The sequence below is a fragment of the Ixodes scapularis genome, unplaced genomic scaffold (assembly GCF_016920785.2).
Source record: "Ixodes scapularis isolate PalLabHiFi unplaced genomic scaffold, ASM1692078v2 PGA_scaffold3__209_contigs__length_174095766, whole genome shotgun sequence".
In the NCBI taxonomy this organism is placed as follows: Eukaryota; Metazoa; Arthropoda; class Arachnida; order Ixodida; family Ixodidae; genus Ixodes; species Ixodes scapularis.
This window is the reverse complement of record NW_024609868.1, coordinates 139,922,277-139,937,366: the sequence shown is the minus strand read 5'-3', so window position 1 is coordinate 139,937,366 and position 15,090 is coordinate 139,922,277. Positions and strand designations below refer to the sequence as shown.

At 44.8% G+C, this 15,090-nt stretch overlaps 1 protein-coding gene across 1 annotated transcript in view; it reads left to right on the top strand.

Annotated features, from left to right (window-relative positions):
- LOC120849933 (nose resistant to fluoxetine protein 6-like) overlaps positions 1-14,251 on the top strand; it is a 90,697-nt gene extending 76,446 nt beyond the window's left edge. The window contains exons 8-11 of the mRNA XM_040222244.3: positions 1,803-1,923; positions 9,681-9,867; positions 10,972-11,114; positions 13,982-14,251. Of these exons, the coding sequence (XP_040078178.1) occupies positions 1,803-1,923; positions 9,681-9,867; positions 10,972-11,114; positions 13,982-14,251 (721 nt within the window). The remainder of the gene's footprint in view (positions 1-1,802; positions 1,924-9,680; positions 9,868-10,971; positions 11,115-13,981) is intronic.
- The last annotated feature ends 839 nt before the right edge of the window (positions 14,252-15,090 follow it).

The window sequence follows — 15,090 nt, the reverse complement described above, 5'->3', positions numbered from 1 at the left end:
TTTTTTTAAGGAAAAAAAAAGTCGAAGCCGTTTACAACTCCCTGTAACGCCGAATTGGAGCGCAGCTCTTGAGGAGGAGGAGGGAAGGGTACTGAGGGCCACGTGTTCTCAGGGAGGGTCACGTGACATAGGGGAAAGGGTCACGTGACCCCCTGTGAGGTCACGTGATCTCGGGAGGGGGTCACGTGACCTGGGGGTGTCACGTGACCTAGGGGGAGGGGTCACGTGACTCCCCAGGTCATGTGACCCCCCCGGTCACGTGACCAAAATTTCCCCGCTAGATGTAGCGGGGAAATTTTTCCGCTAGATTTAGCGCGGAAATGTTTTCCGCTAGATTTAGCGAGGAAAATTTTCCGCTAGATTTACCGGGGGAATTTTTCCGCTAGATTTAGGGGTAAATTTTCCCGCTAGATCTAGCGGAGATATTTTCAGCTAAATTTAGCGGTGAAATTTTTCCACTAGATTTAGCGGGGAAATTTTTCCGCTAGATTTAGCGGGAAAATTTTTCCGCTAGATTTAGCGGGGAAATTTTTCCGCTAGATATAGCGGGGAAATTTTTCCGCTAGATTTAGCGGGGAAATTTTTCCGCTAAATTTAGCGGGGCGATTTACCCATTAAGCACCGCGCGGTTACGCCGACGGCGACGCCGACGCCGCTCAAGCCGGAAACGGGCGCCTAAAGGCTCTGTTATACTACGACGTAACGCGTACGCGCGTGCGCGCGCGTCACAGCGACGTCATGTCGGCAAAAACCCGACGCTCTTTACTCCGGCGTCGTGGCGTGACCGACGCGACCGGCGGCGTTCGACGCAGCCTGACCGCCTCGACGCCAAATTTGAGCATGCCGTATTCCGCGCCGGCCGCGCCTGCGACGCCGTACCAGGTTGCATCACGCGCTGGCTCCCGGCAGCCCTCGCGCGGAAAGCGCGGCGAATACGAGCAATAGCAGACGACGGGAGCACCACTCTGTGGGGCGTCATGCTTGAAGAATCGGACTCGGTCGGTCGAGAAGCTGATCGAGGGAATTCGTCCTCACGCGTGTGTCTACGACACGAGGAAGCTTCAGTACCGTAGACCGCACACTTGTCAAAGATGTACCGTATGTACATTGACCGCCTACGTTTGCGGCGCAGGTGGTGCACCAACAGTGCAAGTGCGAGTTTTCGTCGTGCAAAGTACGCCCACGCCATCGCTTGAACTTGGCGCTCAAGAAGCGCGAGTATTTTCGTCTGCTATTCGAAACGAAAAAGAACCGGAAATGGCGCACTCTCGCAGGAAACGTGCCCTCGTAGACAGATTCTGCGCATGAGCCGCGCCGGCGGCACACCGACGCTCGCCACGGGAGCCGCCAGGGCCCCGCCGGAGTATAAAGGGGTGTCCACACGAAGGAGAACTCCGCGGACGAATGTCGTGACGTCAACAACCCGAGAAACTCCGTCCCCGACTCCGCCGCGTGCACCGGCGCAGCTTTCATGCTAAGAGTACGAAGCCTCCGCGCCTCCGCCACGGAGGAGAACGGCGCCGCGAGGAGTCAAAAAGGAATGACGTATGTCGCACGTGATGCGCGCTCCGCGGAGGAAAGGGGCGGATTTCTCCTTCGTGTGGATACCTCTTAAAGAGGGCGAATTTTCGACGCAAGCGGCGTGACTGACGTGACGTAGCCAACTTCGGCCAGCGTTAGTTTGCGCGCTCGTTACGTCGGAGTATAACAGAGCCTTAAGAGCTGCGCTCTAAAACGCAATTTTGTTGTACGTTTTACTAAAAAGGGCCGTGGCTCCTAATACATTATATTGCATTTTTCAGGGTCGCCGTCGGCACCTTAAATGAGGTGTACCCTCACCCGTCCTACCACGGGGCCGCATTCTTCCTTGGCGCCATTACACAACAGCTGCTTATCAAGTACAGTTCTGTGAAAATCAGCAAGGTAGGTGCCTCTGGAGGGTTCCTTATTTTTCATTAAACTAGCAGATCATGCCGATGGTTTACTGTGAACACGTTTGTCAGTTGAGTGTATAACACGTTCGGTAGGCTCTGGTGAACACTGATTCAAGAGCCTTTCTCAGATGCCTCTCTACATTCAAGCACACCTACCAGAGCTGCGCAGAGAAATTGAGCTCTGATTCTAGGAAGCCTTATCCTTCAGAGCAATTAAATGTTAGACATTGGAGAGAGTGAAATATGATTAGCACAACGAATGTAGACGCGGCAAATAAACAGTTCTTTGTGATTTCACTACCCATCATTCTGCTAACAAACGGCGATAAAACCACATAAATCAAACGGCCACTGGGACTTTTCCTACTTATATACCATCGATTGTCTCTAAGACCCTTACCTTCGACGGGTGTTTAATATCAGGAGAAATATACCACAGTCAAGAAGCAGCACGTTTTTTTAGAGATTTAATATTAACATTTTAGCCGATTGTCTGTTAAATGTTGAAAATAAACCCTTTACACGTTTTGCTACTTGAATACTTATACTGTGTCAATATAATGTATTTTATTCGCCTCAAAGATTTTAGTAACAGTAATTTTTATATTTGGTTCTCCCGTCATACCCCATACAAAGATAGCCAGCTAATACAATGGAGGCTTTTGGAGAAGCACCTAATGATAGTCTGATGAGATAGTGTACAGATGCCAGACAGGTGCTAACGATGTTAAAATGAAGCGCAGTGGAGAGTGTAAGGGGATGGCGGTGCGGGTTAGCACGTCTGTGTGTTGATTAAGGGGCTGCTTATTGGGTCGGTCTTCTCTGCAGCTGATCTCTCAACTCAAAATTTGGCTGCTAGCGCCGCAGCTCTTTTAATAGATCTGAATCTGCTAGATATACTGACATAATTTACACGCTTGCATCTGTGTAGTGTGTCGTGTAATACGAATTCTAAGATTTGAAAAGAGACCAATCTAAAGAACGACTTCCCTCAAAGGTCCTCGATAATGCAGTACGAGACGTTTCTTCGCATTAGCCATTTAGCATACGTGGTGTGTTAAACATGGTGAGACGGTACAGGCAATGCTCACCACGACTCAACTGACTATGACAAGGCCTGGGCTTCAAGGTTCGGGGTATCATTCAAAAGCCGCAAGGACAATTAAATTAAACGCGATCATGTCTTTCAGACACTTTAATATGAAGTCAACCTGTCACGTATATAGGACATAGATAGCTATATTTATATTTGTTAACTGAGGAGGTTACAATATATATTGAAGTTTTCCGGAGAAGAATGACAATGACCGATCCGTCACTCTCATTGGCCAGAACAAAAAAAAAAAAAAAAGACCAAGATTATCACACATTTATGAACTAACAGCTTAAAATTGGGTGCTATACGCGATCAGCGGCTGGGATGTAAATCAATTGTGTGGATGAGAAATATGGCGATTAAAGGTGACGCATTTCTAAAGAGCTCGGCGAAATAATAATCGGCTCCTTAAATGAACCACTGAAGAATAAGTAATGCACATACTATTTATTTTATTTATTCACTTATCCAATACCCGCAGCGCCTTTTGGAATTACACTTGAATACACACAAGCAGGCTTCTTGTGATGCACAGTTGGGTTAAATGACGGCAAGAGTATTTATATACATGGAAGCAGATCACAACTTCGCAACACACAGCATCACTCTACATCAACATATAACGGCAGTATAGTTTATGTACATCGAAGCAGATCTCGAATCCGCGACACAGATTGCATAACTTTTATTTGGGAGAGCGCCTTTAGAGCGCGCGACACTAGAGCGCCGACGTTAGAGCGCGCGACACGAGGACGCTGCGACAGTAGCGCGCTTGACACTAGAGCGCACGTCAAGAGAGCGCATGACCAGTGAGCGCGCGACGCGAGAGCGCACAACCAGATGGGCGCGCGACACGAGATCGCAAGACCAGTTTAGCGCTCGACACGAGAGCGCATCTTCATTTGGATGGAGCAGTGAGTCTGAGATTTCTTCACTGTGCTGCGGTGCGCCTTCTCGGATATACATATATACTATAAATAGTTTACTTTTTGCTATATTTGGTCTATTCTTGACGGGCATTTGGGCTCCGATCTATTTAGTGATTATTTAGACGTCCCTCACATAATTTTAAATAGTATTGTGACGTCCATGACCGTAATGAAGAAAGCTCATCGCTAAAAAACTCAAAGCAAAACACACACCGGAGCTAGCTCAGTGCAATTTTATCGGATGCAGAGATTTTCAGCCTTTTGACGGATACAGAAAAACCTCCCCTGCAAATCTGTGAAATATATTTGAGAATTTTGTTTTCTAAAATCCTTATTCGTTGCGTCGGGTGCGGTGACGACGTTGCCTTCTGTTGTTGATAGAACACAACCTAAAGATAATGCCCTTTTTGCATGTCCCAGAAAAGAGTCTACAAAGAAGAAAGACTTGTCTATCGCGTTGTCCGTTCTTTCCATTCTACAGAATCATAGCTTCTTCATCATTGTTCTTAAAAAGTAGTCCAATATTCTAGGGCCGAATGAGAGTGCTTTGATTCAGAAATATACGGATACCAAAGATTTCAGAAATATATGAATATCGAAGAAAAAACGGCAGCACAGACAGAAATAAAAGTTTAAACAGAAAAGTTTTAGACATGAATAGAGACCGAACTTCTACACAATGATAGTGCCACAGGTAGTAAATTTAAAGGATTGATTGTAGGATTCGTAGGTCAGTTTTTTTCTGACAAAAACGTCTCCAGAGACACAACCAATATGTCAAGATCTGTGGCGGCCAGATTCCGAGAAGCGCATAGGAAATGGTGCCTACCGCACCGGATGCTGCCAGTCTCGCCCCCGCGCTCGATCCCTCTGCTACGCTGACATGAACGCATATGTCATTTTCATTGTCGGCACAGGTTCCCGGATTAAGAGTTTAGTAATTTTGTCATTTGTGACAATATGGATGGTAAACTTATGACACTTGGCACGAGAGCTTCTTTCCCGAAATTGATCTTGAAAACCCCAGCATACGGTTAAGCATGTTACATGTAGCTTCTTTCCTTTTGAAAGTTGTAAAACAAGTTAAACTAAATATTAGTCAGGTCGGTGGTGAACTTTATCAATTAAAATCAAAGAACTAATGAAGCTAGGTCAGCTGCGATGTTTTTTTACTGCGGAAATGAATGCTACTGATATATATTTTTTTCTGCCTGTCAGCTTTTTGTAACATTTCTTGGTTTGTCACACGCAAACATTTCGTCGACTCATTCATTTCACTTAAAGCACATTAAGTGGTCGGTCGGGTCGGGCCACTCGCGCTAAACTGGTTGTGCGCTCTAGTGACGGGCGCTCTAATGATACGCGTGCTAATGTCGCTGCGCTCTCGAGTCGCGCGCGCTAACGTCGCTGCGCTCTCGAGTCGTGCGCTCTAACGTCGCGGCGCTCTCGTGTCGCGCGCGCCAACGTCGTGGCGCTCTACTGTCGGCGCTCTAATGTCGGCGCTCTAGTGTCATGCGCTCTAGTGTTGTACAGCCCTTTTATTTTAGCAACTTGACTGCTTTGAAATATTATTATCCAGTTAATGCCATGAGGGACTGATGTCCTGCCGGTTTTTTATCGTCACTGCAGTCTCGGGTAATTCTACACTTATAAACTTACACTGGCGCCCTCACGTCTTGTTCGCATAGTAAGCAGCTTTGATGTCATTGTTACATGGGCCATTTAAAATGTACGTAAGCAAACGGCACGTAGCGTTCGATTCTCGTGGCTTGACCTAATGTAATCGAGATGCCATCACTCAGCTCAATCTTTCTTAGTTGAAACAAAACGAAACCATATCTTACGACACGTGATAAATCTAAATCTAGAAGTGTGCCAATTTGATTCGATTTGCTTTTAATATAACCCTTTAATTACCAGCCGACATTATTGAGACAACGCTAGTGGAGCGGGTCTTCCAGCCCATCACGTGATCTGCTGATATAGTTTTAATTTAACCTGCCACTATAGACCTTTTGCAAACATCGCCATCTGCGCCCTGCCATCATTGTCTCCTGGGCTGTAGAATGTCTTCTGAGCATGCGCTGTATATTGGACACTGGGCATGCATTTACTGCTCAGTGATTTATCATTTTTCAGCCGCGTGATAAACGATAGAAAGCTCTATATTGTGCTTCAACTTAAGTCCAGAGGCAGCCGACACTAATCGGCTAATGATACCTATCTATCAGCTTTCAAGCGGAAATAACTGGGCCTTATCTATATGAGATTGGTTCAGCGTGATAGAGGACGTACATAAACATACCTAAGACCATGGTGATGTACGTTACACGCCGTCTGATTGGTCACATCACCTTGTAGCGTCGCCTGCACCCGAAATTGAGGTGAAATGAAGTATAGGATTTCGTTTTTCGGACTTCATTTTTAATAAAATTCGAGGCGTGTTTTCTAAGTGTTTGTTGTTGTTAAATTTTTAATTTTTAAAACATTCTAAATCTAATTTTACAGTGCACCTATTTTTATTTAATTAAAAAAGAAAATTGCGGAAACAAACGTACCCTGAATGGAAGAAAAATCGCTTTTATCGAATAATATTTCCGCTGCTTCATTTTTCATTGTTTCTTTCACCATCCGTAATAATAACTGTCACGTGACAAATATAGAAAAGAGGCGTTGCATCAATAACTGTTGATCTCTTAAAATAATAAGAAACACCTGGACGTAGTCGCTCGGGAGCATGGAAATTTCAGCTAAACGATACTTCTAATAAAATCTAAAGTATCATAGATTTCACTGCTATAAACATTACCCCTTCTTTATTTAAGTACAATTTGTCCGCTCCAATCTGGAGACAAACAATGAATATTGTCGAGACCCAGATTTATCATGACCCGTTGCTCTCAGCATACCTTGGCGAACCATTTGTCTCTAGTGCGAAATTTCAAAAGAAGCTGAAGTGTCCTCTCCTGGGGACCACTGAAGTTGTGACCTCGGGATTGGAAGTTCATGCAAGAGACCTGAATCAACAAAAATTCTACCGGCGAAAACTTTTCGTATTTTATCGTATTTATTTTAAAAATCTGAACACATAAATTTCTCCCTTCTGAAAATATTTGCCATTACGATAGTTTCATTTTGATACTGCAAGGCTCGAGTCACAGTCACCCTGAACTCGATGACATTATAAGGTCTAAACTAAGATCACGAAGCAAAGCTTCAGCTAGCTAACGTTAGAAACCTAAATGGCTCGATATAGTCCGACGACACGCGGGCGCGCGCATACATGCGCCCTGCCTACGTCACGTTGTCGAAGAGCCGTCAATCTACAGTCCGGTGGTTCGGTGTAGCCAACGCAACAGGCGGTGGCGGCCGCCGCACTTTGTCGGCGACGTCGCGGAATAAGTCTTCCTCTGTTTCGCGCCAGGTTAGCCAGGCCAGAATGCTCCGCGTGGGCTCCCCTGGATCGACGCACTTGCACACTAGCAGCCCGAGTCCCGGAGCCTGGGAGCGATAGAGGCGGGTTGTACAGAGGCCCATATTAGGCGCGCCATGACTGGCCTAGCTAGGCCGACCTCCGCTGGCGGCAGTGCTGAAGACATTGGACTACATCGAGCCCTTAACTGCAACTTTGTGCTACGTTCAACCACGGAACATCTTGGAAACTGCTATGAATCTTGTAAAACGCCGTTCAGAATACAGCCTGTACATATATCTACATTGAAAACGATTTTTTACTGGAATTTAATATTCTGTAAAAATTATTTTACTGGATAATCGGACTCCTTTTACTTCCGCTAAAACCGGAATTTACCGGAAATCATTGCATTCTCCGCAGTTTACAAGAACTTACTGTGTTTTTTCTTTCGGGCGTCAACGGAAGGCATTTAGAAAGAAGCCTGTGAACTGTGGGTGGTGTATGTTCACCAAACGCTGGACGGTTTGGTAACAAATAAAACGCGGTTAGTTCAGAAAGAAGAATCCTGAAAGTTTCATTTCTTTAATTTGCAGGGTTGATACCAATGAAAGAGTTTGCACAGCTGTAGACAAAAGCACTCAGACCGAATAGGAACAACTGAGTTCTTTGTGGCAAAAGATATCTTTCAAGGTACTCACAATGTCGCTGGGTAAATTTCTAGATGTACGGTAGTTCAACTAATAAAACCAAGCAGGTGCTCCACACGGACACAAACACACACTGTCAGTAGCACGTTTAGTGAGAACCCCGAACGTGCACCAACATCCGCAGCCGTTGAGAATGTATCATGGACACAGTCATGGTGTCGTCACTGATGCCGTCGCCGCGGGTTCACCACGCGCACACATAAACACTGTCAGTAGCACGCGTAGCGAAAACCATGATGGCGCAGAACGAACATCCGCCGCCGTTGAGAAATCACGTGCACAGTCACGGCGCCTCCGACGTCTTTTTCGCTCACTGGATGCTTCTGAAGCCGGACGGACGTAAGGCGTAAGGAACAGGTCGCTGAAAGATATTTTCTTTTTATCCGCACACCCACCTGCTCTGGAAGATACAGGCCGCACACATGGCCTACACTGAGCATCCGTTCAGGGCCGCTGCTCGTTTACGGACAAAGAAACCGGTTGTCTTCAAAAGAGCAAAAGGACCTCCTCACTTTTCCCCTATGAACCCAATGCGAATGAGAGAGGGTGCGTGGGAACTTGTCCTTGGTGCGTATTAGGCGCCTGAATTAGAGGTTCAGTCCCCGGCTCGTCTCGGCTTCCCCCTCCTTTCGCGTCGGCTTACAGTGAATTTTTGTAAACAAGTGAAACGAGTCTCTCGTTTCCGGTAACACTTCCAGCAAAACCGGGGAGTCTGGTGAACAAAAATAGCTGCCGATGACATTCCAGCGAAATCTGAAAACCCGCTTAAGGTGAAGTTCCAGCAAAATCTGTTTGCCGGCAAATATTCTGACAAAGAGTGGTAAACTATGCTGGTTTCGGATGAAAACGAGTGAAACTTCACCAGGTTTCACCGGATGTCATTGGAAGTTCACCGGATGTCACTGCACGTTCACCGTATGTCACTGGAAGTTTTTGCTGGATTTTTCAATAGTGTAAGAACATATAACTTAGAAGAAGGAACAAAATTTTGAACACGTCCCGACGTGAATAGAACCCGCGTCCACATGATCAGAAGCTCAGAGCTCCATCACTACGCCAAGGAGGCAATGGTAGAATTTCGGCGCCAGCCAAAGACGCAGTGACAAAAGCGAGCGCCGAACAGCAAACGACGGCGTTCTGCCTTTGAGCGCGAACGAGCAGCGAGTAGAGACCGATGCCACAAGCTTTGCATCCTCCCCCTGATCATTTGAACAGAAGCTCGAGGATCTCACGCAACCCCGCGCGCACTCATTGCTTCCTCTTCATCGGCTTCTATTTATATAACAAACAAACAAAAACTGCAATGTTAGCCACAAGCTCCAAAAGATGCCGCAGAAACATTGTGATTAAGAACTTTATTCGCAGGGTACAATCATTATGCACATGGACATAAACTTCTTGCTGGGAGAAACATCAACAAAATAGGAGGGTTTGTAATTGAATATGAAAATTACGTCGATCGTTCTCCCAATATTGCAATTGAATTTTAATCGGCGTAAGCTAAGGTTAACCTTGGTACTATACGTGAAGCGAAAGTTGCACGGCTAATCAAGTGCACAAAGCTGCAATAAAAAAACCTTCTTTTCGGTTTTGTTTCAGCTGTTCCAAGCAGGCATGTGGCTCATCACTGCGATATGCGGACTGACAGCTATTCTTAGCATGTACGAGTGGAACAGGGGTGCGCATCCACCGGAGTGGGCCAAGCTGTCGTTCGCCTTCTCCGAACGCCTTCTTTGGGCTATCTGGCTCTCCTGGCTCACCTTTGCATGCGCCACCGGAAGAGGAAGTGAGTATGCCATCATCGTCTTAAGGCTACTACTGCTATAAACCATGTCTTGCACTTCCGATTTTTTTACCACCATTTTATTGACAAGTTTGTGAATGTCATGACCTCGCAAACAATTTGAACATTTACTTAAAAGAAAAATGGCAGTCAGCGCTCAGTCGACCTCGTGAACACATGACCGGCCTGAACCCGGGACAGGAAAGCGAAATGAAGATACGTACGCAGGCGGTGTGTGTTGTAATTCTTTTTATGCGTCTTTAAATGTTACAAGTTTGCTGTAAATATTGTACATCTCGCATTACCATGTTTTTTTTTAATTAAGCCCTGCAGATTCAGCTTCCTTGTTTTGTTCCTCAAAAGCAAAATAGCTTTGCTTTTCGTGCAGGTTTATGGTTTTAATATGTCGTATGTACTGCACGTGCTGTCATCCACTTAAAAGACTATAGTTCTCTTCTTGCGGAGAAAATATTTTTTTTCAAACTCTTATGGTGAATCTCAGATACCAAACGGCATACCTTGACATTACTTATGGACAAAGATGTACTCGAATATCTGTAAATGGCTTCCTTGTTACTGCAAAGCCACTAACAATTTTAGATATTTACTAATCAACCTAATTTCTCCGATCCCACTACTCTGTGCTACGGTTATCATGTCAGGCGGACGTTTGGACGCCCACTTCAATCTTTGTACTTTCAATAAAAATTAAAAAAAAATAATGGCGTATTTAAGATATATAAAAGAAACGCACGATTTCAGTCAAGCAAAACGTAAAATAAAAGCCACTCCAGTAATTCACAAAAATAAAGAAATCTTTTGAACGCAAAAAAAGGTGTAGGGGCAAAAGTATATAAATATTACTATTTTATGACGATACATGTGTCTGTACGTATTTCCGTAACTATGAACATTCATATAGTTTTACCCTGGTATTGGCAAGAGTTCTGATACGAAATATATTAAAATAAAATAAGCGTTGTATCTTTCACTTGTTTCGGCGGTGATGAATAAATATTGGTCATAAAAGTAATATTCTATTTACCCTAATAACTTGAGTTCTCATTTTCTCCACGCAATGTTTATATTCATGATGTTCTTTCACAGGCTTCATCTGCCACTTCCTCTCTTGGGGAGCATTCTCTCCACTCAGCCGGCTATCATTCGGCGTTTATTTACTTCATGTACCATACTACTTTATTCGCCTGTGCACAGCGAGAGAAAGGCTCTTTTTCTCACATGTCACCATGGTAAGTGATGAACAAGTGGGACCGTCATGGGGCTTAAGCTTTTCGTGGTCGTTACTTGTGTTTACACAGGACTAAATATGCACTCGAAAAGACAGACTGAGAAGAGAAACACGCCGACAACAAACAAGCTCACTTGTCTGTTGTCTGTGTGTTTTATTTTTCTTCGTCCTTGTCTTTTTGTGCGCATCTTAAATATGGTTAATCAGCGCAGACTCGCCCAACTGACCACCTTAACAATGTTTGTTTTTACACGCACATACTAATTTTTGTAATCAAAGCGGAGTACACACCGTTTGTTGATATGCGTGTAGAATCCAAAGTTTTGCATAGTCATCAGGCTTGCAGCTTATAAAAGCTAAGTGTTTCAGTCAGCCATAGAAAACTGTCGTATAACACTGATCATAACGTTTATCAGAAGACATTGCCTTGAAATAAAGCCTGTTTCTCACAAATAGTTAAAACTCTTGAACGCAATTGTAATAACAAAATAAAGATACATCAGGAAACTGTCTGATCTCATAATCTAAACATACATGTTCGCATTTTCCTTATAAACATAGTTAAACGTTCAACGTAGTAAAGCTTCGCTGAGGCAGAAATTAAAACAAGAGAGCTTGTATATTAACTAGCTCAAATCACCAAAATAGTATAGTTAATCTTTCACATTCTCTATACCTTATATAAATAGTACATAATTTGACAGCAAGTTTATGATAAAACTAACTTTAACCAAATTAATGCACCTACAAGCTATTCTGTGTTTTCGTTTTCTGCAGTGATGTTCCCTCTTTTTATGTTTATATATTTTTGTACTATGTATCTACGCGCTTTTGGAGCACACCTAATATGTTAACGGAGCCGTAAGATAACCTTAAAGGTTTTTAGAGCAGATGGCCCCACACGTTTTGGTGTCCTTAAAATCGGGGAACACAAACGCAACAAGATTGTCGCTGCCGGCTTATAGAGTAGCGTTTTCTCAACGCAGAGCGGAGTGCTTGCGTTTCAAGCTTGCAAAGCCGTTAACGCTGTCAAACGTATATTGAAAAAAAAAAACAAAAAAAAAACATAAACGCATGCTTTTAACACTAACTTCTTGTTTGCAAATCATAGTTAACGTAAAACCTAATGAACCCGGCTACAAAAGACAAACTATAATCAGTATAACGTTAGACGATTTCAGTCAAAACAATTCAATCTGTAGCGCTTTAATCAGTTGCTCGTTCTCAAATTCTTTGTCGCGCTCGTGTGCCGCGTTTAACTTTTGTCACTGACCTTCAACTATGCCGAAACCGAAACGAAGGCGGTCCAGCATACTCTGCAAGCCGTTGCTTTATTTAAGTTTGAGCTAGAGCGACTTGAAAAGCCTTGTAAGACTTGTTTTTTAGCTACAGGTAAAGTGTCACGAACGCTCGGCTGATCGAGCTAAGAGAATCCGCTCATGGTCTCGAAGTAGCTTGAGTCACTGAATGTTTTCCGGAGTACCAAACCTCCCAATCTTCGCTTGAGAGTCGAGTCCCAGCACAGCAGTCACGACCCCTACATGGCGCTGCACTGCACGGTCGAAGCGTAGAGCCTGCAGTACAGCGTTCGTTTTAGTGTAAGCTCTTCAATCCACATTCATGACTTGAGGCGACACTGGTTTGTTTTTATTAAAGTTTTTTTTTTCTTTCGTTCCGAGCGGTACGTGACATCCTTCTCGCTGTCACGTCTCTCTCTGTCGCCTCAAAACACATCGAAGTACAGTGTTAGGCCTAGCGTCTCAGGCTTAGTGATTCGAACGCAGCACCAGCGCCACCGGAGCGAGCATATGAGCCGGCAACCTTGTTTGGCGAACCAGATTAGCGACTACTCGATATATAAAGAAAAAAATCTAGAGAAAACCAACGCACGTTTCGTACAGTCCTAACACATCGATTCCCAGAGCTCGCATCAGTGGGTACCCACTACTGCCGTGGTAACGAGGAAATGTTTTAGATACTTCTTTTGTTGTTTTGGGCCTACCTCCAAAATGGCCGACTGATAACCTCCACCAAGGGTAAACCAGCCAATCAAAACTGGATTCTGAAGAGATTCACTTCCGGGAAGCGGGCTAAATGGATTTCGCTACTCTGGGAACATTCAAGGACCCTATGACTAGCGTGACGTTACCATGTCAATGGTTAACGAGTCTCTTTAGGCTTAGGAAAGGCCAGAATCAGATGGCGATCTTTAAAATGGGCCGAGCTACGCGCTCGGGATTTGCCTTTTGAGCGAGATAAACCAAAACGAAAGCCGGCGGCATCATTCACTGGCAACGAACGTGGCTAATACGGCAGCGACAATGACGAATTCGCTCCGCAACGAGCGGAAAGGGATCCGCATGTCTGGCGACGTAACCAGGCCCCACGCGAACAGAGGCCCCATGCTACTTTTTTTTTAATTTTAGTTAGGAACGAGCGCCGACCCAAAACCCAAAACGCAGTTTGGGTTCGTCACATACGCAGTGGTGAGCCTAAGGGGCCCCCAAGCTTTGGGTCCCCCTAATTTGAAACGTTCTTATAATTATTGAAAATCAGACCCACCATCGGTGTCAAATCTACTATTATTTTCTAGAATCAAAACGTCTACAAAAAAAACAAAACAATTTAAGCGCCTTTATGCCAAAACAGTCCATAAACATTATGTTGGTGAAATTAATAAATACAATTATAAGATGCGTTCCTCGGTATGGAAACTAATCACCTCTTTGCTCCTCAACTCAAGGCGTTACCGTATATGTCGCCTCCTTTTCTCGGACACTACGTTTTAATCGGCGCTCAACTTTGTAAGGCACTTGTGAGATGAACTGCTAAATTAAGAAGGAGTCTTTCCTGCACCTTTCTTTCCAGGTGACGCAGTGCTTCGGCGCCCTTGTTACCAGCTACCTCCTGAGCGTCGTGCTGTTCGTCGTCTGCGAGGCACCAACGGGGCGCCTCGAAAAACTAATCCTGATGCCTAGCAGGCGGCCCGAGAAGCCGAGTGGTACCAACGACGACAAACCTTTCGTGGACGACGCATTTAAGAACTTCAGTGCGCCGGACGTGCTCGTTAAGAAAAAGGGAATGCAGGACGGGAACAGGAACGGTGCTATCACTGCTGGACAGTCAAGCCACCTTTGAGTGCCACACCGATGTCTATAACTCATCTTCTCATTGTAATTACCACAGGCATGTTCCACTATTGTATGCTTTCAAGGGACCAATGTGTTTGTTGCGCGCCTGGCGTTCAAGGTTTTGAATTGCTTCTTAAAGAAGCAATAACATGAAACTAAACATTTGAGAGAAATCTCTCTGGTTGGGGAATACAATAATTAAAATATGGCAACCAACCAATTCCTAAACATGTAGGGGCCCTACGTTTCGAACCGACTCGGTTCTTCGTCAGGGGCGACTGTGGCCGTTGAGGAGCGACGTTTTTCGATCTTCTTTTTCTTTTCTCAGGGATGTGGCGCATTTCTCGATCTTCTTCTTTCATGAATATGGCGAAGCCCGTTCACATACACTGTTGGTAAAGCACCAAGGCACCTATTTATGTTGCCTGGCGTCGTTTGAATATGCCAGGACTCGACGAAAAGCCTATGTCGGTTGTTAGTTTCTGCGTCGATAATGCTGGTGTTGTCGAAGTCAATCCGGTGGTCTTTGACTTCGCAGTGCTCGGCGACTGCGCTGCGCTCGTGGTCGAGCTTGCGAACGTCGTTTTTGTGTTGGCGTATTCTTTCATTAAAATTCTTTGTCTCGCCGATGTAAGTGGCTGGACAATCTGCACAAGGGATCTTATAAACCACGCCCTGAGTTTTTTCTTCTTTAAGAAATCATATCAATAACATGATATGATCAGCGGTGACTGATAAGAAAGTAAGGAGGTATGGTCGTCCTCAGTGTTGTTCACGTTCCTCAAGAAAAGGAACCAAAGCTCGTTCCCCGTTCCTTCTGACCTTTGGAACGCGTGCCCGTTAAAA